General features: G+C 44.0%; 1 protein-coding gene across 1 annotated transcript; it reads left to right on the top strand.

The window, feature by feature from the left end:
- Positions 1–1,684: 1,684 nt before the first annotated feature.
- Positions 1,685–22,177, top strand: LOC310859868 (5-hydroxytryptamine receptor 3A-like; the record flags this gene model as incomplete). The annotated part of the gene is made up of 14 exons (XM_083766635.1): positions 1,685–1,822; positions 2,281–2,450; positions 2,586–2,630; positions 2,792–2,898; positions 3,804–3,973; positions 4,537–4,697; positions 5,165–5,375; positions 5,628–5,837; positions 6,023–6,425; positions 16,107–16,276; positions 17,722–17,885; positions 19,555–19,765; positions 20,575–20,790; positions 21,810–22,177. The coding sequence occupies exons 1-14, from the start codon at positions 1,771–1,773 to the stop codon at positions 22,175–22,177; spliced, it is 2,658 nt and encodes an 885-aa protein (XP_083622761.1). The 5' UTR covers positions 1,685–1,770.
- Positions 22,178–22,355: the final 178 nt, after the last annotated feature.

Genomic DNA, 22,355 nt, shown 5'->3' with positions numbered 1-22,355 from the left:
TCTCAACAAAACAAACATTACAGACGAAAGACGATACTTTGAAATCCCATCATTTCATCCCGCAGTAGCTTTGAGGCTGGCATATGGGGCGGACGGGCATATGTTTACCATATGTTTACCGCCCACCCGCTGTGGCTCCCCTTCTCCGCTGCAGGTGATCATCTCGTTTTTATTTGTACTTTATTATCTACAGCACGGCCAGGGCACGCAACACACTGATTATTATTGTATCATTATTGTATCGCTCGTTATTTTTTAGAGAGAGAGAGAGAGAAAGAGAGACTGTTGAACACACACACGCACGCACGGGCACACACACACACACACACACACACACACACACACACAGATCAGGGGGATCATCATCTGCTGCTGCTCCACGTATTTTTTTGTGGATTTCGGATCTGCAAAATGCACGAAATAATGCGCTCTACAGTATGTGCAAACTCCTCGGCACGCCTTGGATAGGAGCGCCTTGGAGTTGGAGCGCCTTGAAAATGAGCATGCTCAGAATGAACGTACATCCGAAGCCAATTTTCTTTCAATCGCATTGAACATCGGAATAATCCGACCAGTGACTGTGACATCGGAATGGTTTTTAAATCGCATCGAGCATTTTCATTCGGATTTAAGTTTTTGTAGGTGTTTACATGACAACACTTAATAGGATTTAACTTCTATACGGAATTAAGAGGGGTTGAAAGACCTCATGTAAACGTGGCCAGTGTCTGTGCCTTAGGCCTGGGCTACACGTCTCTGGATCTTTTGCAAAGCGCAGATTTCTTTGTGCGTTTGGGCCTTTCAGCCACACGCAAACAGCGTTTTTGGCCACTCAAACGGAGGTTTTTGGAAACGGATAAATAAGTGGAGATTTTCGAAAAGATCCGTTTCAGTGGAGCTGTGTAGTCATGTGAAACGGAGGTTTTGAGAAACGATGATGTCACTGCTTATTAGAGCATATCATTTGTACTATAATTAGGTGAGAAATGAAGCTTGTGCCTGCATGGAAACTACACAGATATCTATCCATCATTGTTCATGTTTATATATCACTGTTAACAACTTTACAACTTATCATATGTTGCATCAAGGCCTGGGCCCCCCATAGGGGTGGCCTGGGTCCCCCCAGGCCCTCCCCTTTGTTCTCCTTTGTTCTTCTGAGTTGGTAAACTACCTGACAGTAAAATGTATTTTGTTTGATATTTTGTTTGTTGGTTTAATACTTCTGTGGGGAAGTGGTTAATAAAAAACGTTAAAACTTGTCCACTCTGTGATGTCCGTCCTTATGTTTGGGTCTCCAATTTGAGCCACTTGTTATTTTGCATACTTTGTTTGGAGACCGCAACACTTGCACTAATCACTTCCCCTGCCATCTCTACTGCATCTTTATTTCTATGTCTCTGTCTCCAGTCTTGTGTCTCGAAATGGAAAAGATTAACAGCCAAAGTTACCTGACAGCGTCATGGCCTTTTTCGATGCACGCCACAGTCCCTGTCACGCAGCAACAACCACAAAGATAACATTGCCATGTTTGTCCACATCATCAGACAGTCACCTGCATTGACGCTCAGGTATTCAATGTAAATATTAGTTTGTGGGAAAATGCCCAGACGATTACACTGGGCGTGATGATGTGAGTGAATTATTATCACACATCTTGCCACAAAACAAGCTGATGGAACAGACAGAACCTTTTAGGTTTTTTTTTGCTTTGTGATAAAATAAAATAAAATAAATGGAAAGAAAATCGCTGTGCAGAGGCTTGAGAAGATGAAGGATCTAAAGAAGTCTGAGTTAATCTTCTGTGTCGCGTTGCTTCACGGTAAGAAACACTGGAATGAATGTTTAACATTGTACTGTTTGGTAGATGAAACGGCTTCTCAGTTTTCACTCCACATGGACACTGGGAACCTCTGATGCTATGCGGTATGCTTTTGAAATGTATGCAAATAAATGACATAGGATTAGTTATGACTGTAAATATAACTCATTGTGTGTATGTTTTGTTTTTGAGGATGAGCACTGACACTGAAAATAATTTGTTGCAGAAATAGTACTCATACTCTGTTACAAGTAAAAGTCCGGAATAAAAAGTGTACTTGAGCATAAAATGTACTGTGTAAAGTCATTATGCTGAAAGTACAGTACTTGAGTGAATGTACTTAGTGTATGGTGCGGAGTACAAGGGAAAAGGGAGACCTATACTGGAGTTTATTGGAATGCATTTGTGTGAATTAATTCCAACATTAAACTCACATTGTTTCCCCCCCATAAATGCAGGTTGGGCAGCAGCATTGAATTGTAGCAGTCCAACTCCTGAGTCATTGTTCAAGGCCCTGGAGGAGAGTGTATTAAGTAGTAGTAAGAAACTCATACGCCCTGTAAAAAACTTCACAACACCAACAGAAGTCAGCGTTCATATTATTACCATAGTGGGAATTCTAGGAGTGGTGAGTACAGGTGTATTTCTTAAACATTGTCATGTCTGTCTAAACATGCACTGTGTGTTAACTGTGCAGCTTCCAATTATTTTAAAATGTAGTAGTTTTCCCTGTCACTGAACATTTTCTGAACATTCTCTCTAGAATGAAAAAGCCCAGTCACTTACAACGTTCCTATGGCAAATCCTTGTAAGTGTTCACATCTCAACAGCATATTTATATTTTTCTTATAGCATTGGAGTTAAGATTGAAACAATAGTAGAGCATTATTTTTAAGAAATGACATGAAACTTAAAACTTAAACTTATAAATGTGATCCCTACACATGTCTGGTTTCTGATTCCATCTAGGAGTGGGACATTGAGGGTTTGAGCTGGGATGAAAGAGAATGTGGGGCAAGGAGAGTCTCCGTACCTCGGGAGATGCTGTGGGTTCCAGACATCCGCATCGCCGAGTTGTATGTTGACAAAAAGCACTGCCTTCTGTAAACCCATATCATAATTCGATGAAATTCTGTGAAGATGATGTCATGTTTTGTGCCAGTCTTCGGATGCGTAAAATGTGAATGCCTGCACACGAACTGCTCTCCCGTATTGTTTTATGTATTTAACCAAAAGTAATGTTTTGCTCATGTACATGTAGGGCTTCATCAGGTCTTCAGATGAGCGTCATAGTTTAAATACTGTAGCTTTCATAATGGGTGCTGAAAATGGCATCAATTATGACGAATTATGACTATTGTTTTAGGCAGGGATTCAAGTAGAGGGGATTGTTTGATTGAATTTAACACACATTTAGACGATGAGGCCGAAAACTTCTAAATCCTACCTACTGTTTCAAGATTTAAATGAAATAAAAAATCTGAGTGGTGCAACTCCCCTCTCTCCACCACCCCCCCCCCCCCCTCTCTCTCATTTTCTCTCTCTCTCTCTCTCTCTCATTAGTATAGGCAACAGTGCAGCACTATCTCTCTCTCTGTTTCTGGCACAACAGCGCCCCTACTGGTACTCATTGTCATACTGGTGCTCATAGTCACATAGGTTAACACGGACATAGTCACATAGGTGAACACGGACATTTCTGTTCCTTGGAGTGGTTGCACCACTCAAAAAGCAGATCTGTAAGCGGTTAGCGGTTAAATGTCTTGCTAAGCCTATAAGGGACGGACTGGGCAGACTGTCTGGCGGAACCAGTAACCTAGATTAGTGGCATCTCCCACTCAACGGTTGGCTCCTCTGTCTTGGAGTTTTTGTTTCTTTATCACAGTGCTTTTATTTATACGTACATTAAACTAACCCTAAAACCGTCCTTTACCATTCCATTCTGTTCCATGCTTTCCTTCCTGCCTTTGTCCTGCTGCAGTATGGATGAGGACAACTCTCCCAACACTCCCTTTGTGTACCTGGACAACACGGGCCACGTGTATGATGATAGGCCAGTCAGAGCGGTCACTAACTGTCACATGGAGATCTTCAGGTTCCCCTTCGACACTCAGGACTGCACTCTGACCTTCGGATCCTACCTTCACTATGGTGAGACAGACAGACAGACAGACAGACAGACAGACAGACAGACAGACAGACAGACAGACAGACAGACAGACAGACAGACAGACAGACAGACAGACAGACAGACAGACAGACAGACAGACAGACAGACAGGAATACAGTCAGGACAACTCAAGAATGGATGGAATATATATTTATTGAATATAAGGTGAGCAATATATTTATTATGGTTTGGCGATGTATTGGATCTGCTTTTTACGTACTCAGATCAAGCGCATCAGTTCTGACCATAGGGACTCTGAATCCCTTTGAGTGATGCTGTACTGTAGTACTGTATATGATCAAGTAGGGCATTAGTTTACGGGGGAAAAGTATACCGTATATGTGGTTTTATTTTCTTTCTTTTTTTCCATTACCTCTCCCCTACGATTCTCCCCTCTCTTCACTCGCTTTCTTCTGTCAAAAACAGCCATGTTTACCGGTATTACGGTAGTCACTGCTAGCTGACTAGCTCAACTCAGAATCTCACTCAGGAATGTATTGACAGCGGGGCGTGACGTTCTGTCCCTCGCAAACTGTCGTTGCAGCTTCTGACGTGAGGCTGGTTATGGGCAGCACAGCCCAGGAGATCTATGAAGAGTCCAGTGGTATCATTCAGACGATGGCAGAATGGGACCTCCAAGAAATTCTAGGACAACCATCTACCCTGGTCGTAACTGAGGGGAGCTTCTCAGAGCTGGAATTCCATGTAAGAACACTTTCATTTTGTCCAGGACTTTCTGACTCATAATTAGATATTAGTTCTCTTACCATTATCAACTGGCAAATTTTGAAAGAATTGATACAGTGATACACATGCTTTAATGGGAGGATGGTGTCAGGGCATTCCATATTTAGGTGCCGGAGCAGTAGAAAGAGAATTTTCCCATGTTTGATCTAAATATGGGTGGAGTAACTCTTAGGAGGTAAGCCAACAAATGACATGCCTTATAATTACATCTTGGCAGAGGCTTTTCATATTTGCCATGGGCGAAGGACAGTCTCTTGTGTTTACATTCTATTGACTTTAATTTGATGTAGTTGCAAGGGTCATCTTTCTCAGACTAACCACCAAAAGAGTCGACACCTTTTTCCTGGATCATCATTTCACTGACCCTCAGGCGATACCCGTTTATCTCACTGACCCTCAGGCGATACCCGTTTATCTCACCTTAGCTGGTTTTAAGAAGAAACCCCACCCTCTACGTGGTGAACCTCCTGGTTCCCAGCTGTTTCCTCATCACAGTGGACCTCTTCAGCTTCCTGCTTCCCCCCGAGCATGTGGACCGTTCCTCCTTCAAGATGACCCTCATCCTGGGCTACACCGTCTTTCTGCTCATGATGAACGACCTGCTGCCGGCCACCGGAGAGAACACACCTCTCATGAGTGAGTTAAAAATACCTACTATTTGACATTTTGACACATACATTGCTGCATGCGATATTTGTTCTCTGCATTTGACCCATCTCTTGGAGCGGTGATCCGCAGCCGTGCCGCACTCTGGAATTATTTGTAGTTGTTCTAACCCTTGTGGGTACCATTTTTACAGTCTTTGATCGAACCCTTATGCGTTTTGGCTATCTGAGCCTTCATCATCAGTGTTCTTTCCATTTTCTGTTCCCCTATACACACATACAGACGTGTTCTTCTCCCTCAGTCTGGCCATGATGGTGGCCAGCCTCCTGCAGACCGTGTTCATCACCAACATCCAGCACAGCTCCAGCCATCTCCCCGCCGTACCTCACTGGCTCAGCGTGGTGGTACTGCAGTACCTGGCCCGCGTCGTCGGCGTCCCCACTGCGCCAAAGAACAACAGGGTCACGGTCTTCATCAACCCAGACGCTCAAGGTAATGATGGAGCAAACCGTTTATCTGGCCATATTCAAACGGCCCTGCCCCCCCCCCCCCCCCCCCATTCATTCTTTGTCGTTGAGCACGCAGAGCCTTTGAAGTATATCAATAAAAGACAGCAACCAGAACATCACTGTCTACTGTCTGTAACATCACCTCACTTTCCCCCTTTTCAAACTCAGTGAACAGCAAGGATGTCCAGCATGGACCCGTCGCCAACGGAGAACCGCGGATCTACATCACGGTGGCATCTCGGAAGACCGGCCTCGAAAACGGCCTGAAAACGCCCCCAGCAGTGGACCCACTGAAAACGCCCCCAGCAGTGGACCCACTGAAAACGCCCCCAGCAGTGGACCCACTGAAAACGCCCCCAGCAGTGGACCCACTGACTCTGCCTCCTGCCGTGGACGAGCTGCTGAGGCTGGGCAGTGACCTCCACGCCATCCGCATGCAGATGGACAAATACTTCCAGAGCAGCAAGAGCTCCCATGAGTGGCACCGGATAGGGCTGGTCGTCGACCGGCTGCTGTTTGGCCTCTACGTGGTCTTCATCGTCACCAGCTTCATCGTCATCATCATCCTCTGGTCCAACCAAGGTGGCCACCACGAAAAGCATTGAATGAACTCAGCATTTTACTGCAGTTGAAAGTATACTATATTATATTGGTATCGAAATGTACTTAAAGTAGGCTACCAAATGTAGAAAGTATGCATTATGAAGATTGTCCCATTTTTGGGGCGGCGGTGGGTCAGGGGTAGAGTGGCCAGTTCGAACCCGGGCTCCCCTAGAGTTAGTGTCAAAGTGTCCTTGAGCAAGACACTGAACACCGAATTGCTCCTGAGGTGCTGGTTGGTGCCTTACATGTTTTCCGCGGCCATCGGTGTATGAATGGATGTAATGCACAATCTATACTTCAAATACTTCAAAATTGTACTGAAGTACAGTACTGAAGTATAGCACGTTATGGAGGTCGGTGAATAAACATCTTTGTTGGATCACTCAATTTACATGGGATGGCAAGGGTTTAGGAAGAAGAATCACTTTAAAGCAGTGAGGTCCCCAGCTAAAATATATAATTAGGAACCAAATAGACCCTTATGGGTCTGTAACTCAGAGAGTGCACAAATGGAACCATTCGGACCCTAAACGGGTCCATTTGGTTCCATTTTGAACCAATGAAACCTTTGATTTTACAATATAGCCGTAAAAGTCTTCTCATAATGGGGGATCCTTGGCATATATTTTCAAATGGGGGTCCGCGAGCTAATGAGTATAATTTTAATATCATTCGTTGTCCATCATAGCCAATGCTCTTAACTCCACGGTTTATCATTATATTTCGTCTTTCTCTGCCTGCCCTGACCTACCCAAAGCAGAGGCGTTGGTTTGTGATGACCTTCAAGGTCAAGAGGAGTCTTGGTATTAAATGAGATTATGCAAATATACATTTATTTTCGTATATACAAAAAGATGTATATACAGGTACTGTAACAGCTTTTTTTCTCCCTTGCTTGCTGTTGCGTGTGGCCATGACATCACTCTCACACACACACACTCAGTCATTCAATCATTGTCTGTGCCTAATCCTCTGTCTCTCCTCCCCACAGATTGACACACCCAGGCTGGCACACCTGAAGCAGATTCCCCTAATTGTCCTCTGCTGCAGCCCTCTGCTATAAAAGCCAGCCAGCTCAGTGTCAAGGCAGACACAGCAACAACTCAGTCCCAATTAATGTCAATACCGTTTCAGTTAAACTTAATTTACTTCAGTTTGGCCTGGAGATGGCCGACAGTCATAGTTTTCGTTATTAGTAGTTAGTTGGTTTTAAGTTAGCGGAGTGGAGAAACAGCTTTGACGTCCCTACAGGGGGTGGCCTGGCCCCCCCTCATTCTCCTGTTGTGGCCGGCATCTCCAGGTCTCCTTTGTTCTCCTTTGTTCTTCTGAGTTGGTAAAGTACCTGACAGTAAAATGTATTTTGTTTGATATTTAGTTTGTTGGTTTAATACTTCTGTGGGGAAGTGGTTAATAAAAACCGTTACCTTGTCCACTCTGTGATGTCCGTCCTTATGTTGAGGTCTCCAATTTGAGCCACTTGTTATGTATTTGCATACTTTGTTTGGAGACCGCAACACTTGCACTAATCACTTCCCCTGCCATCTCTACTGTATCTTTATTTCTATGTCTCTGTCTCCAGTCTTGTGTCTCGAAATGGAAAAGATTAACAGCCAAAGTTACCTGACAGCATCATGGCCTTTTTCGATGCACGCCACAGTCCCTGTCACGCAGCAACAACCACAAAGCTAACATTGTCATGTTTGTCCACACCCATCATCAGACACTCACCTGAGTTGACTCTCAGGTATAGCCTTCATTTCCTGAAGTTGTTCCAAAAAGATGTGGCGCAAACAATACTCATATTTGCATAATACATTAATTCATGTAAATATTAGTTTGTGGGGAAATGCCCAGATACACTAGGCGTGATGATGTGAGTGAATTATTATCACACATCTTGCCACAAAACAAGCTGATGGAACAAACTTTTTGGCCACGGTACCGGACCCGTTCCGGCGAGCCGCCCCGCTTCCGAAATGGTCGAGAAATGACAGTTACCATGTGGGGGTCCCCAGGGGGTCCCTGGGGGTCAAAGGGTATTTATTTAAAGACATTTAACCATCGGACAAAGCCAACTCTTGTTGTGACAATGTCATCACAATAAACACAATGTTTTGAGTCGATCAAATAATTAGAAAGAAAAAGGAAAAAAAAGTGTAGTACCCTAGCTGCCCTTTTTTTCTTCAACAATAGTGTGTTCACTGTGTTGCCTAGCAACCACACTAACTATTTGTATCTGAAACAAACAAGGAATTGAAGGTGAGAGTGCAGTTCTGGATGTCAAAGGGGAAGGTGTAGATATCAAGGCGCATGACAGGAGCTGACTACCCTCATGGGCAGATCCTCTTGTCCTGCCGTAATGAAAGGCGGTAACGTAAAGCAGTGATACTCAAACTCAGGCCCCTTCCGGCCTGCGGTGAAATTTTGACTGACCCGCCAATCAATGTGCATAAAGTCACGCATCCAACAAGCTTTAAACTGAGCAGATTTGACATTCCGTTCCAGAGAGCCAAAACATCTTGAAAACTGCCATTAAAATAGCCGATTTTCATTTCGATTTGTTTTCCCCTATACAGACAGAATTAGCCAGAAAGATACAAATTGTGTCACGTGAATGGAAATGGAAGGCCAAGCATTTGTCTACAGTTGATTTAGTCGACTAAAATGTATTTTGGTGGGCATTGATGCGTTGAGAGAGGAGGAGGAGGGGGGGGGGGGGGGGAGAAAGAGGGGAGTTGCACCACTCAGTTCACACAGGTGTGATTTTTGTTATAGTTAGTTACTTTACACTACAGGGAAAAACCCTGTTTGTTATGCCCTGTCTTTGCATAGCAGCCATGCTGCTCTGTGTGTGTGCCACAGGGGAGAGGGGGTGGAGTTAGTTGCTTTTACAGTCGTAAAAGTTATTTGACGATCCATTGACTTCAGAGGTTTCTTCAGAAGCGCTTTTTATTTAACTTTCCATTGTTTCAATATTTTCTCAACCAACAAACTGAACTCATAATGTATGTACATAATGTAACCTTTATCACATGTGTGCCCAGCACACAATGTGCTCCTGCTTCTGTCTACTGTATATCTACTTTAGAACCAGTGTGATTTACTGCCTGGTGGCGTCTTGTTCTCAACTGAATCATCACTCACTACCGTTAACCACATGCGCGTTGGAAAAGTTACTCGCTAATATTACCTACCAGTTACTTAAAAAAGTAATATTATAACTTTACATAATGTCTCCCTAGCTGCCAAAACTAAAATTACTTATTACTTTACTTTACTTTGTTTCTCTCGCCCCCAGTAATTGCATATTTTGTGTCACCCAATTTATTCTGGACAGTTTAACGGCCGTCCTTCCACGTCCGATAATTCACATGTACAGACAAAGTGCACAGCGTGTCGGCTCTAGAGTCTAGGGCCCTCATTTATCAACCGTGCGTACGCCAAAATATGGGCGCACGCCGAAATTACCGACATTTTCGGCATTTAACATTTCCGGCAAAGCTTGAAATTGAACTTGAGTAGGACAAATAGTCACGTCTGGTCGGGAGCTGCCGTACGCTTTTTTTCTGTCTTACACAAGCGGAGCAGCCTTGTCTGAACTGCTGAGAGGCTGTCACAGGCATCTAAACATATATGTATTCACTCCTAAAATGTTTATATAAAATGTATGTATAATGTATATGGGCTACATGTAAAAAATAAATAAATAAAAATGTTAAGGAATACATGTGTCATATGAAATTAGTAGGAGATAAAATCGCCCAATTAAAAACAATGTTGCAAGAGATGCTTAAGCCATTTAAACAGTGTTTTGCATGAGTGCATACATGCAAGGATTTGGGCTGTCTGTGCTGAAATATTTCCATGACGGGACGTTGGAGAGTATAGTGCAGCAGTGCTGCAGCTCAGCTGCGGAGAGTCCCAACGTGCAGGTATAGCCTACTGTAGCCTAATCTACAGCATGAAGGCCGATGTCTTTCTTACGGTATGTGCAATATAATAAACCCGACGCGTCGCTCGAATGCCAAATGTACCGTGCCAGGCTCCCAGCGCAAGTGGGAACTGCATCGGAGATATAGGTATATTACCCAGCCAGCCCACGCTGCCCACCACCAGCCACATGAGGCTATATACTGTTTTGGCTGCACATTCATATAATGACAGTTGACAGCCCGGCCACTGCAGTGACTAACGACTGTGAGGCAATCTAAATAGACTGTCGAACGTCGGAACGTGCATGGTCAGTTGGTCACGGACGGACCACTGTGATAGAGAGAGACAGACAGACAGGACAGGAGGAGCACCTGCAAAACAGCAGCGTGTGTGTGCCTATTTGTTATTTAATTATGGTTCACAGGTTCAGGTTTTCGTTCACTAATATATCTTGTTGTATATTAAATAAAAAATACTTTAATAATTTAATATACAACTAACAACACACAGTGAAAGTTGCAAATAGCGATATGTGCGTGCGTGCGTGCGGGGGGTGAGGCGGGCAGCAAGGGAAGCGAAGCGAGAGGAGAAACAGACAGCTTTATTTTAATGTGTCATGTAGGTGCGTGCGTGCGTGCATGACAGCAAGGCAAGCGAGGTGAGAGTGAAACAGACAGGGTAGGCCTACAACTTTATTTAATTCATGCAGGTGTTCGTTCTTTATTTGTTTAACAACACACCAGTTAGTTGGGCTTGCAAGTTGCGTGTGCGTGCTGTGCGTGTGTATGAGAGAGGGGGGTGAGGCGGGCAGCAAGGCACGGGAGAAACCTATTTTTTCATGTAACCATGGTTTCAGGAAACGTATTGCCGTTGTTCATGTCGCAAAAACGAGGGCGAGGCTTGATTTCTTAGGGCGTGCCAGATCAAATTCAGCCGTGACATTTATTAACGTGAGAACAAAATTAAGGAGGGATCAGCTGTTTGCGATCACTTTATAAATGCCGTGGCGACGTGGGTGTACTACGAAACCTGCACTCGAATCTGTGGCAGATTTTACACCCGATTGATAAATGAGGGCCTAGATCTAGACCGGCTCTGGAGAGGGAGCGCTCTGCTGGAACTGTTGCCCCTGTGACCCGACTCCGCTAATCAGTTGAAGATGGATGGATGGATGGATGGAAGGTAATAACGTTACTTTACGCACTAGCCTAATAAGTAACTTTATAGTTACTTTCCAACACTACTGACCACGTGAATCCTACGGTCCCCATTCTGGGCCAGTGTTGCCACGTCCACTTATTGTGGGGTCGCTGCAACAGCAGCGGCACCAGTGATCTTACCTAACTAGTAACTAGACACCTAACTAGTCGTACTTTGACATACTTTACTGTGGAATTGTGCTGAATCTCTTCAATTTTTTTATTTGAAATGTTGTAGTTTCCGAGATATTTTACTTTAAAAATTATAATGGAAGTCAATGGAAGGTTTTTAAACATCTCATCTTCTTCATACATACTTTCACCTGTAGAATCCATTCACAATTTAAAAACATGCACCTTACTGTGAATAACACACAGGCCTGAACTTTTTACTTTGAAATGTTTTTTAGATATTTCGCTTTTAAAACGCAAGTGATAAAACGTTGGACCCTCCCTAGTCCTTCATACTTTCACAGAGAAACTCAATTCACATTTTAAAAAAATCCTTACTGTGGACATGCACGTTGAGATTCTTAATTCAAAATATATAACTTCAAGCGCCCAATGTATTTTCAATGGACATGGCCATAATCGCTGGCACTGCAGGGCCAGCGTGCCTGTCAATCAAACATGTCCCCTTTTTATATATAAATGTAGTGGAGTAATAGTATTTGGATCAGAGATGTAGTGGAGTAGAAATAAAAGTGCAAATACTCAAGTAAAGTACAGATACAAGAAGACCCGCTTAAAGACCAGAGGGGATAGAGCCTTTTCCATCATAGCCCCCAAATTATGGAATGCGCTCCCCCCCCCCCCATGTCAAACTGGCCCCCTCCATTGAGACCTTTAAATCCCACCTAAAGACCCACTTCTACACCGTGGCTTTTAACCCCGGTTGAGTTTCTATGGTCCATGTTTTGTATCCGTTTTGTATTTTTTGTGTGTTTGCTGCTATTCTCTGTGTTTAGCTACAGTGTATTTGGTTGTATTCTTCTGTACAGCACTTTGTAAACTCTGAGTTGTAAAATGTGCTTTATAAATAAAGTGGATTGGATTGGATTGGTTAAGTACAGTACTTATAAATTTACGGCACTACCCGATTACTTGACCTTAAGTTAAACTGCACCTTGCCACTGAACAAGCAGCCTGGATAAACAGTTAGTCCCCCAGCTGTTTGCACACAGGCACACGCGACAACTCAAGTGAAAGGTATATCACACACGTGTAAGCCTACGTATACTGTCAGCCCCACCTGCATTTGTTCCAAAAAGCCATCATTGTTTCTCCCATTGTGACTGGGTTTGAGTTTTAACATGCATTCGTGTGACTTGCGAGAGAAGACATCTTGTGTTTTACCCTCAGACAAGCTGATGTGGAGTAGATGGAGTGTTTTGTGTTTTTTTTCTAATACTTGTCTGATGTTTCATAGGATGATTAGAATGTTTAGCAGAGACTCGAGATGATGGATCTAAGGAAATCTGCTGAGTTGGTCTTCTGTGTCGTGTTGCTTCACGGTAAGATAATGAATGCTATACGACTACACCAGTGGTATACGGTAGTCTAGTTTTTATTTGTTGACAAATTTGTCAATAGTTTTAGTCGTCATAGTTTTGATGTAGTTTTGATTTAGTTTTCATCAGTGAAAAATGGTAGTCTACGAACATGTTTCGTCATAGTTTTAGTCGACGAAATCAACATGGCCCCATACCATACATTCAGGTTCTGTTGTCTCCCCCATACCATGCATTCAGGTTGGGCAGCAGCATTGAATTGTAGCAGTCCAACGCCTGTGTCCTTGTTCAAGGCCCTGGAGGAGAATTTATTTAAAAATAAATTAATACGTCCAGTAAGAAACTTCTCAACACCAACAACGGTTTCCGTTACTTTTACCCTAGTGGGAATTCTAGAAGTGGTGAGTACATGGTTTTCCTTTCACAGTTTCATTTCTGTACATACAATTCTGTTCAGCATAGTATGCATTTTACAATTCATGAATACAGTTTACTTTGAATCAGTGTAATGATTTTCTAAAGATTGTCTCTAAATTCAAATGTCTCTAGAATGAAAAATTACAAGTCATTACATCATTCATATGGCAAATTCTGGTAAGTATTCATGTATCAACAATATAATAGAAATTAATTTAAAAATATTATATTTCTACTTTTTCTTTATTGTTCAGAATTAGAGCTGATTAAAAATAGAGCATCTTTCCAAAATGCAATATTTCCAAAAACAAGACCCTGCATAGTGCCGGGGCAAAAGGGTGACAATGGTCCATCAGTTCAACACAGCCTCGGTCTCAGGCTTACTCATCTGCGAAGAGAAAAGCCTGGTCACAAGGCATAGACGGTATCGGCGGAAGTGTGGTGCCGAAACGTCCGTCAGATGTATTTCCCCCGGATATATATTATATATTTTTTTTTTTCGACAAATCACAACACTTGTTTCATTCACGGAGATGTAAACGGATTTGTAAAGAGTCAGCGTCATTTCTTTAAGCAGTACTTCCGCCCAAATCTTGCAAGTTCCGCCCCCAAAGAATGATACTAACTCTACAGCGTAGGTCTTGTCCAGCATGGGCTAGATATAGGTCTAAAGGGCCTTTCAAATGTGAAGCGATATAACGCGCCTATACTGTAGTTCATTTTCAATGAGACCAAGCGTATATTATTATTTACATGAGCACGGTCCCGTTTTCTCGTTTCGTGCACATGCATGCCCGTGACTCACCAGACCTGGGTACTGTTTAGCTTTTTGAGTGGTGCAACCAATTCACGGAACAGCAATGTCCGTGTTCACCTATGTGTTGGTTCACCTATGTATGTGTTCATGAGCACCGGTATGACTGACTACCAGTAGGGCGCTGTTGTGCCATCAACAGAGAGAGAGATAGTATTAGTGCTGCACTGTTGCCTGCTAGAGAGAGAGAGAGAGAGAGAGAGAGAGAGACTCAGTTCACACGGGTGTGATTGTTTTTACGCTTGCGTTGTCGCGCCCCTCTTGAGCAGACCTGGAGGAGACCTGTCGTTGATCCAGGCAACAACGCCTGCGATCCTCGCTTCCTGTTTGAAAGGCCCTACTCTGAGTCTTCACACTGAAGTATTTGTCAGTGTTAACGTCTTTGCTTGTTTGAGCAGTGCTGCTGACTATTTGGTTGCCCAAAGCATGATATGTTTGTGCTGCGATTTTACACTTGGTTGCATGCTGAAAAAAAATTCTGAGTGCAACACCTGAGAGCAACCAAACCAAACAATGACTTGTCTTTAAGTTCTATGGGTCTCTTCTCCGGTTCTCCCCAATAGACCTTCTAGTTTTGTATTTGTTGAGGAAATTGTCAACATATGTAGTCTTAGTTGTAGTCAACATCGCTTATTTTTTATTTAGTCATAGTATTAGTGGACAAAATCAATACTGGTGCACAAGTTAGCAGTGTCATTCTGTGATATTCTGATTACTGATTTCGATAATGTTTTCTGATTTTGGTTTGTTTTGGTCTATATCTAGGAGTGGGACATTGAGGATTTGAGCTGGGATCCTACAGAATGTGGGGCGAGGAGAGTCTCCGTCCCTCGTGAGAATCTGTGGATTCCTGACATGCGCATCGGCGAGTTGTAAGTTACGCTTACGCTGAGGATAAGTTGGAAAGTGAACGGTTAAAAAAATATATACATATTGAGGTCTGTGTCAGTTGCATTCCGTATTCGTAATATTTCTAGTTTAACCTGCTCCGCCAGATGGAGGCTCTAGTTACCAAATGAGCATTTGTGCCTGTCGTAGGTACGGGGGATTCGGAGTCCCTATGGCTGGGACTGATGCGCTTGATCTGAGTACCTAAAAAAATAATATATTGCTCATCTTATATTCGATAAATATATATTCCACCCATTCTTGAGTTGTTCTGACTAAATTAAAGAAATTGTAGCTGGTGTAGGTGGAACCAGGTGTGGTTTTCTGGTTCCACTGAAATTATTTTCTGAAATTATTACTGATATGACCATAACACCCTTCTGTGAAAAAACAAGTATTAAAAGTATAAATATATTTTTTAATCGCTATGGGAAAAATGAATGGCCAATTTTGGGGGGTTAGAGTTAAGATGACACTAAAGTGATGTATTTCAATTAGGCCTTTCGACTCATTCATTCAGCATTCAGCTTTCAGGAAGAAACAAAAAAATCACACCTGTGTGAAGTGAGGGGCGCTAATATATTAAAGTCTAACTTATGTTTATTAGGTGATGTAATGGTGTTGTAAAACAAACGGTGCAACCAAAAACATTAAACGCCATTAACAATAAAGAGACAATATGACGTATGACTGAAGACATACATTAAACCTGTGTATAGGAGGGGCTAGTACCCCTTAAAAATACTCAGGGAGGACATTTGAATATTATAACCACACATGGGGTCTATTAGAGTAATGTTAACTCCATAGACGCATACAAAATAGAAAAAATGACATCTTCTGAAGGTAAATCCACTTCTGTCCTTCCCTTCCCTCTCCTGGTACAGTATGGGTGAAGACACCTCTCCTAACATGCCGTATGTGTACCTGGACAACACGGGTCACGTGTATGACGATAGGCCAGTCAGAGTGGTCAGCTCCTGTCGCATGGAGATCTACTTATTCCCCTTCGACGTCCAGAACTGCACCATGACCTTTGGACCCTACATTCACTTTGGTGAGACAGACAGACAGACACATTCACAACAACTCCAAAGAGGTTCTGTTGAAATACTGTATGTGAGCTGCTCTATTGTCTATTGACCATTTGAAGACTGGGGCCATGTTTCCATCAGAGTTTGGAAGCACTCGTTTTCAGTAAAGCAATGTCCTGCTGCCTCTTGCATTATGTGCAAATTAAAAAAAGGTGCTACACAGGACAGTTGAGTGATATCTAACGAGCACTTCCATACTCTCCTGTCAGCCTACTGTCTGTCCCTCAATAAAAAATATAAAATAAAGGCGAAAGCAAAAATATATATATATAAATCTTTACATATTATTGCTTATAGCAGCTTTAAAATCACACCTGTGTGAAGTGAGTGGTGCAACTCCGTGTGGGGGTCCCTGGAAGCTCCAGACCCACAGGACCATGGCCAGGGTGCCGGCCCGGTTCCGGCAGGCTGCCCCACTTCCGAAACGGTATAGAGAAATTACAGTTACCACGGTATAGAGAAATTACAGTTACCATCCCCGGAACATCCCCAAGAACGCACCCAGGGGGGCGGGGCCAATTCCGGCGAGACGCCCCACGTCCGAAACGGTTGAGAAATGACAGAGTTACCGTGTGGGGGTCCCTCTACTGTACCCTCCACTGTACTGTGCTGTCACTGTACTGGCACACCCAAAATCATCATATATATACAGTTTGTGTGTGTGTGTGTGTGTGTGTGTGTGTGTGTGTGTGTGTGTGTGTGTGTGTGTGTGTGTGTGTGTGTGTGTGTGTGTGTGTGTGTGTGTGTGTGTGTGTGTGTGTGTGTGTGTGTGTGTGTGTGTGTGTGTGTGTGTGTGTGTGTGTGTGTGTGTGTGTGTGTGTGTGTGTGTGTGTGTGTGTGTGTGTGTGTGTGTGTGAGGTTGCGCACAGGTGGTGAAAAACAACCATGCTATTTTCATGCTCATACCCACCCAGGCAGCCAGCCAGCCACACACATGGCTCTGTAAGGGAAAACATCACACTCATGTGAAGTGAGGGGTGCAGCGAGGGCAGTATTTATATCAGCCAGATGACGTCTTAAGTTGTCATTTACTACCCTAAACAAACATTACAGTCCATAGACTTGGCTGCCGGTTATTCTTATTTAGGCAAGCATTAAAAGATGTGGCTGGCCTATGCCGGAATTTCAGAAAGCCATACACTGGAACGGCTAGCACCCCTCAAAAATACAAACACAAGAAACAGATAAACAATAGAAAACAATGAAACCAATAATAAGAGTAAAACTAGGCCATAATTTGGTCATGGGTATTTGGTTACATACATTATATCAGACGAGCTTCAAACCAATAACAGTATATTGGGCTAACACCACATCTCAGGTTCTGTTAGCAATATAGATTATTTATAGCTTCCCCACTTGTGGGTGTATTTATCAAATGAACAACTGTTTATTAAACATATTTCAGATTCTGACATAAAGACGGTGATGGGGAAGAGCACAGCTAAGGAGATTCTGGAGGATTCTAGAAAAGAGATGAGGACCGTTGGAGAATGGGAGCTCATAGACCTTAAAAGGGAAATGCATATCCTGGTGCAACCTGAGGGGAACTACCAAGAGATAAGATACTTTGTAAGTCCTGGTGTAACTACCAAGAGATAATTTGTAAGGACAAAACACATCACAAAAAATGTGAGCCAATGCACTCTCACTCCCCAAAAGGCATATCGATTCGTGACCAAACTGTGCCGTCCCTGGACTAGAATGCGGAAATGCCTTTCTCAAAAACAAAAGTGTTTACATTTCTGTCTAATAAAGTATTCAATCAATTAAACAACCATAAACGGCTAAAAGTGGAACCACGAGAAAAAAAGTGGAACCAGGCAAGCGAGCCGCCGGGCATAGCGCTGCAATGTCAGCTTCAGCCGACTCACCGTTCGAGTTAATGTTTCGATACCGATAGGGACAGAAAGGGTATCTCATATCCCCCCTAGTCAATGTGCCGTATTTGCCCCCCCTTCCAGTCAAATGTTTAAGTCACCAGCTTGGCATCTTGGGAGTTTTACTGCCTTGAATGTGAAGAAGCCCATTGACCACTTTACTGTGCGTTTAAAGGAGAATCAAATGGTTTCTTACCTTAATCTGATCATCCCCGACCCAGCAGAGCTCTGAGCGTTCTCTAACTCCATCCCCTACCCACCAGAGCTCTGAGCGTGCGTAATGGCTTTTCTACCTTTTACGGATTTTTACAGACTTTTTGCAGACTTTCGCGACGGCACAGTCTACTTCGTCTCTCGTCGTGAAGAATAATATACTATCTTTAATAGTATACTATCACTATACTAAGGTTAGTGAAAACGCTCTGAATCGCTGGTGAGGGTAGCTATAGAGGATGTTTTACCTCGGGGCTGGTGAGGGTAGCTATAGAGGATGTTTTACCTCGGGGCTGGTGAGGGTAGCTATAGAGGATGTTTTACCTCGGGCATGGTGAGGGTAGCTATAGAGGATGTTTTACCTCGGGGCTGGTGAGGGTAGCTATAAAGGATGTTTTACCTCGGGGCTGGTGAGGGTAGCTATAGAGGATGTTTTACCTCAGGGCTGGTGAGGGTAGCTATAGAGGATGTTTTACCTCGGGGCTGGTGAGGGTAGCTATAGAGGATGTTTTACCTCGGGGCTGGTGAGGGTAGCTATAGAGGATGTTTTACCTCTGGGCTGGTGAGGGTAGCTATAGAGGATGTTTTACCTCGGGGCTGGTGAGGGTAGCTATAGAGGATGTTTTACCTCGGGGCTGGTGAGGGTAGCTATAGAGGATGTTTTACCTCGGGGCTGGTGAGGGTAGCTATAGAGGATGTTTTACCTCAGGGCTGGTGAGGGTAGCTATAGAGTATGTTTTACCTCGGGGCTGGTGAGGGTAGCTATAGAGGATGTTTTACCTCGGGGCTGGTGAGGGTAGCTATAGAGTATGTTTTACCTCGGGGCTGGTGAGGGTAGCTATAGAGTATGTTTTACCTCGGGGCTGGTGAGGGTAGCTATAGAGGATGTTTTACCTCGGGGCTGGTGAGGGTAGCTATAGAGGATGTTTTACCTCAGGGCTGGTGAGGGTAGCTATAGAGGATGTTTTACCTCGGGGCTGGTGAGGGTAGCTATAGAGGATGTTTTACCTCGGGGCTGGTGAGGGTAGCTATAGAGGATGTTTTACCTCTGGGCTGGTGAGGGTAGCTATAGAGGATGTTTTACCTCGGGCATGGTGAGGGTAGCTATAGAGGATGTTTTACCTCGGGCACTCAACTCTCACTCGCAGATTGTTTTGAGACGACACCCAACCCTCTACGTGGTCAACTTGCTGGTTCCCAGCTGCTTCCTGGTCACGGTGGACCTCTTCAGCTTCCTGCTCCCTCCCGCCAACGTGGACCGCTCCTCCTTCAAGATGACCCTCATCCTGGGCTACACCGTCTTCCTGCTCATCATGAACGACCTGCTGCCGGCCACCGGAGAGAACACACCTCTCATCAGTGAGTGTCCTTTATTACAGGTTCCATTTTTGGGAAAGACACCAGGCTGAAGTCCCCCCCCCCCCCTCCCCCCATCCCCCTCATGCACTTCAGGTGAAAAACTACAGTAGGGCAAAGAAAAAAAACAAAACATGGCAAGCTGTACACAGTGATGTAAGATATTGGATCCCCAATATATGTTTTTGAAAATAAATAAGGATTTTAAAGGACCTCATTTCTTACACAATTTGTGTAGCTGATGTACAGTAAACAGCAGTAAATCAAATTACTAATGGCCGTGTTTGATTTTAGGTGTGCCAGCACGGTCTATCGTGCTTGCACATTGGCCATGCATGCCCTTTGGCTTTGGACACGCCTTTGCAAATGTAACACACTCATTATTTGTTTGTTTGGTGCAGCTGTGTTTCTTACTAGACTGCCATGTTTTTAAGTTGCTGTAGGTTTTAACTTGAATTGGAAAACAAAATACAAAATCTACCTGTAGGTGTAACCCTAACCTCCGTCTTAACTGGCCACGTAGGTCACTAACCCTATCCTCAGTCTTAACCAGCCACGTAGATCGGAGGGTGGACTTATGGGCAGTCTACTAGAGTGTTGACAACATTTTTTAAAGATAAAAAAAAGAAATTGGACTAGAATCTTGTATGCAAAGTCTTGTGTAGTTTTTTCTTTTAGGGGGGGGGAGATCGCGGCCTGAAAAGGTTGAGAACCACTGATTTAAATTACCGGTTTATTTGTGAGTCTTCAGATTGGCTGCATGATGCCAGAAATCCCTTCTTCTTTTCCCCTCTCCGTTGTGCTCTCTGTAGATGTGTTCTTCTCCATCAGCCTGGCTCTGATGGTGGCCAGCCTGCTGGAGACCATCTTCATCACCAACATCCAGTACAGCTCCAGCCATCTCCCCGCCGTGCCTCACTGGCTCAACGTGTTGGTGCTGCGATACCTGGCCCGTGTCACCGGGCTCTCTGCTAAATCTAAACCAAAGAGCAAAAAGGTCACTGTCAACCTCAACCCAGATGCTCAAGGTAACATTTGTGATATGAGACCATACTTTCACAATTAGATTTAGAGTTATGAGCAACTTTTGTCTGCCCGTAAACCAAGGAAGCTCTGAGAAGGAAGAGAAGTGGTCACGTGACTGGGCTGCGCCATGACACTTTCATGGACACTTTCATGGGAGCCAAACTACCCGGAATTTTGGCAGAATGCACTGGAGTCAATGAGAGCTCAGTGACCAGCAATTGAGACCTTTTGTAAAGTAATCACTTCTGGAAAATAACAGAAGACATGTAACACTTTATTGTCTGCTGTGTTGTTATTCGATGTGTACACTGTGTAATTTTTATAAGGTATGTAAATGGTATCTAAAGAGCACAAAGTACCTTTCTGAACGCACCAAGTATCGCGAGACTTCCCACCGTTTCCTGTCTGGCAGCCAAATCTCGCGATACTTCGGAGCCAGAAACGATACCTGCTGCTGTTTAGATCCTCAGATAAAATGATATAGGCCTACTGTGCACTCTGTGCACATCGAAAAGTAAGTGATTAAAAAACAACCTGTGATATGTCTGTTATTTTCCAGAAGTGATTACTTTACAAAAGGTCTCAATTGTTCATGAATAATGTTTGTTATGAGCTGGTCCAGCCGGCTCCATTCACTGCAATGTATTCATTGCACTTCCGGTGTGAGTTTGGCTCCCATGAAAGTGTCCATGAAAGTGTCATGGCGCAGCCCAGTCACGTGACCACTTCCCTTCCTTCTCAAGTTTCCTTGCCGTAAACAAGGAAGTGATGCGCAAAACCGGACTAGGATCGCTGAAGAAGGAAAGGCCACAATTTAAAATAAATAAAAATTAAAGATTTTTATAAAATGGTTTGATATCAATAAAAAGGACCTAAAGACATCTATACACGTCCCGTTTTTATTATAAAGATGTGTGTACACATCATTAGCATAATTAGTGTTAAGTACATTTTGATACAAAAACCTTTTTTTTTTAACCACTGACCTGACTTTCCCCTTTTTTTTCAAACTGACAAAAAGGGAGCAAGATGTCCTCCAGCAACACCCCCCCGCCGGCTGACGCGGTCACTCCTGCCCTGACAGTGAGGAGCAGGGAAGCCCAGCCTGGTCTCCTTGTCGTGGGCGTGGCCAAGAGGTCCTCCAGCAACACCCCCCCGCCGGCTGACGCGGTCACTCCTGCCCTGAGGGAGCTGAGGAAGCTGTCGCAGGACCTGCGGGCCGTGCGCACGCAAGTGGACAGCCACTTCCAGGACAGCCAGGGCTCACAGGACTGGCTGAAGGTAGGGCTGGTCATCGACCGGCTGCTGTTTGTCCTCTACATCGTCTTCATCACGGCCAGCTTCGCCACCATCATCGTCCTCTGGTCCGGGCAAGGCTCCCACCCCTGACAAAGCTGGACATGGCATCGGCATGGGCAACTTTTTGTTTATATCCCAGGGGGCCCATGCTGACAGGGGTCCTCAGAGAGCCCATGGCTTATAGATTATGGTTCTGAAATAATATTTTTAGTCCCTTGTGATGCTGTATGTTGCGGCTCAGAACTGCTTATCCTGCCTGGCCATGCAG

This window comes from Protomyctophum parallelum (assembly GCF_964188405.1).
Source record: "Protomyctophum parallelum genome assembly, chromosome: 6".
Lineage (NCBI taxonomy): Eukaryota > Metazoa > Chordata > Actinopteri > Myctophiformes > Myctophidae > Protomyctophum > Protomyctophum parallelum.
The sequence above is the reverse complement of the archived record's forward strand: the minus strand, read 5'-3'. Positions and strand labels throughout refer to the sequence as shown.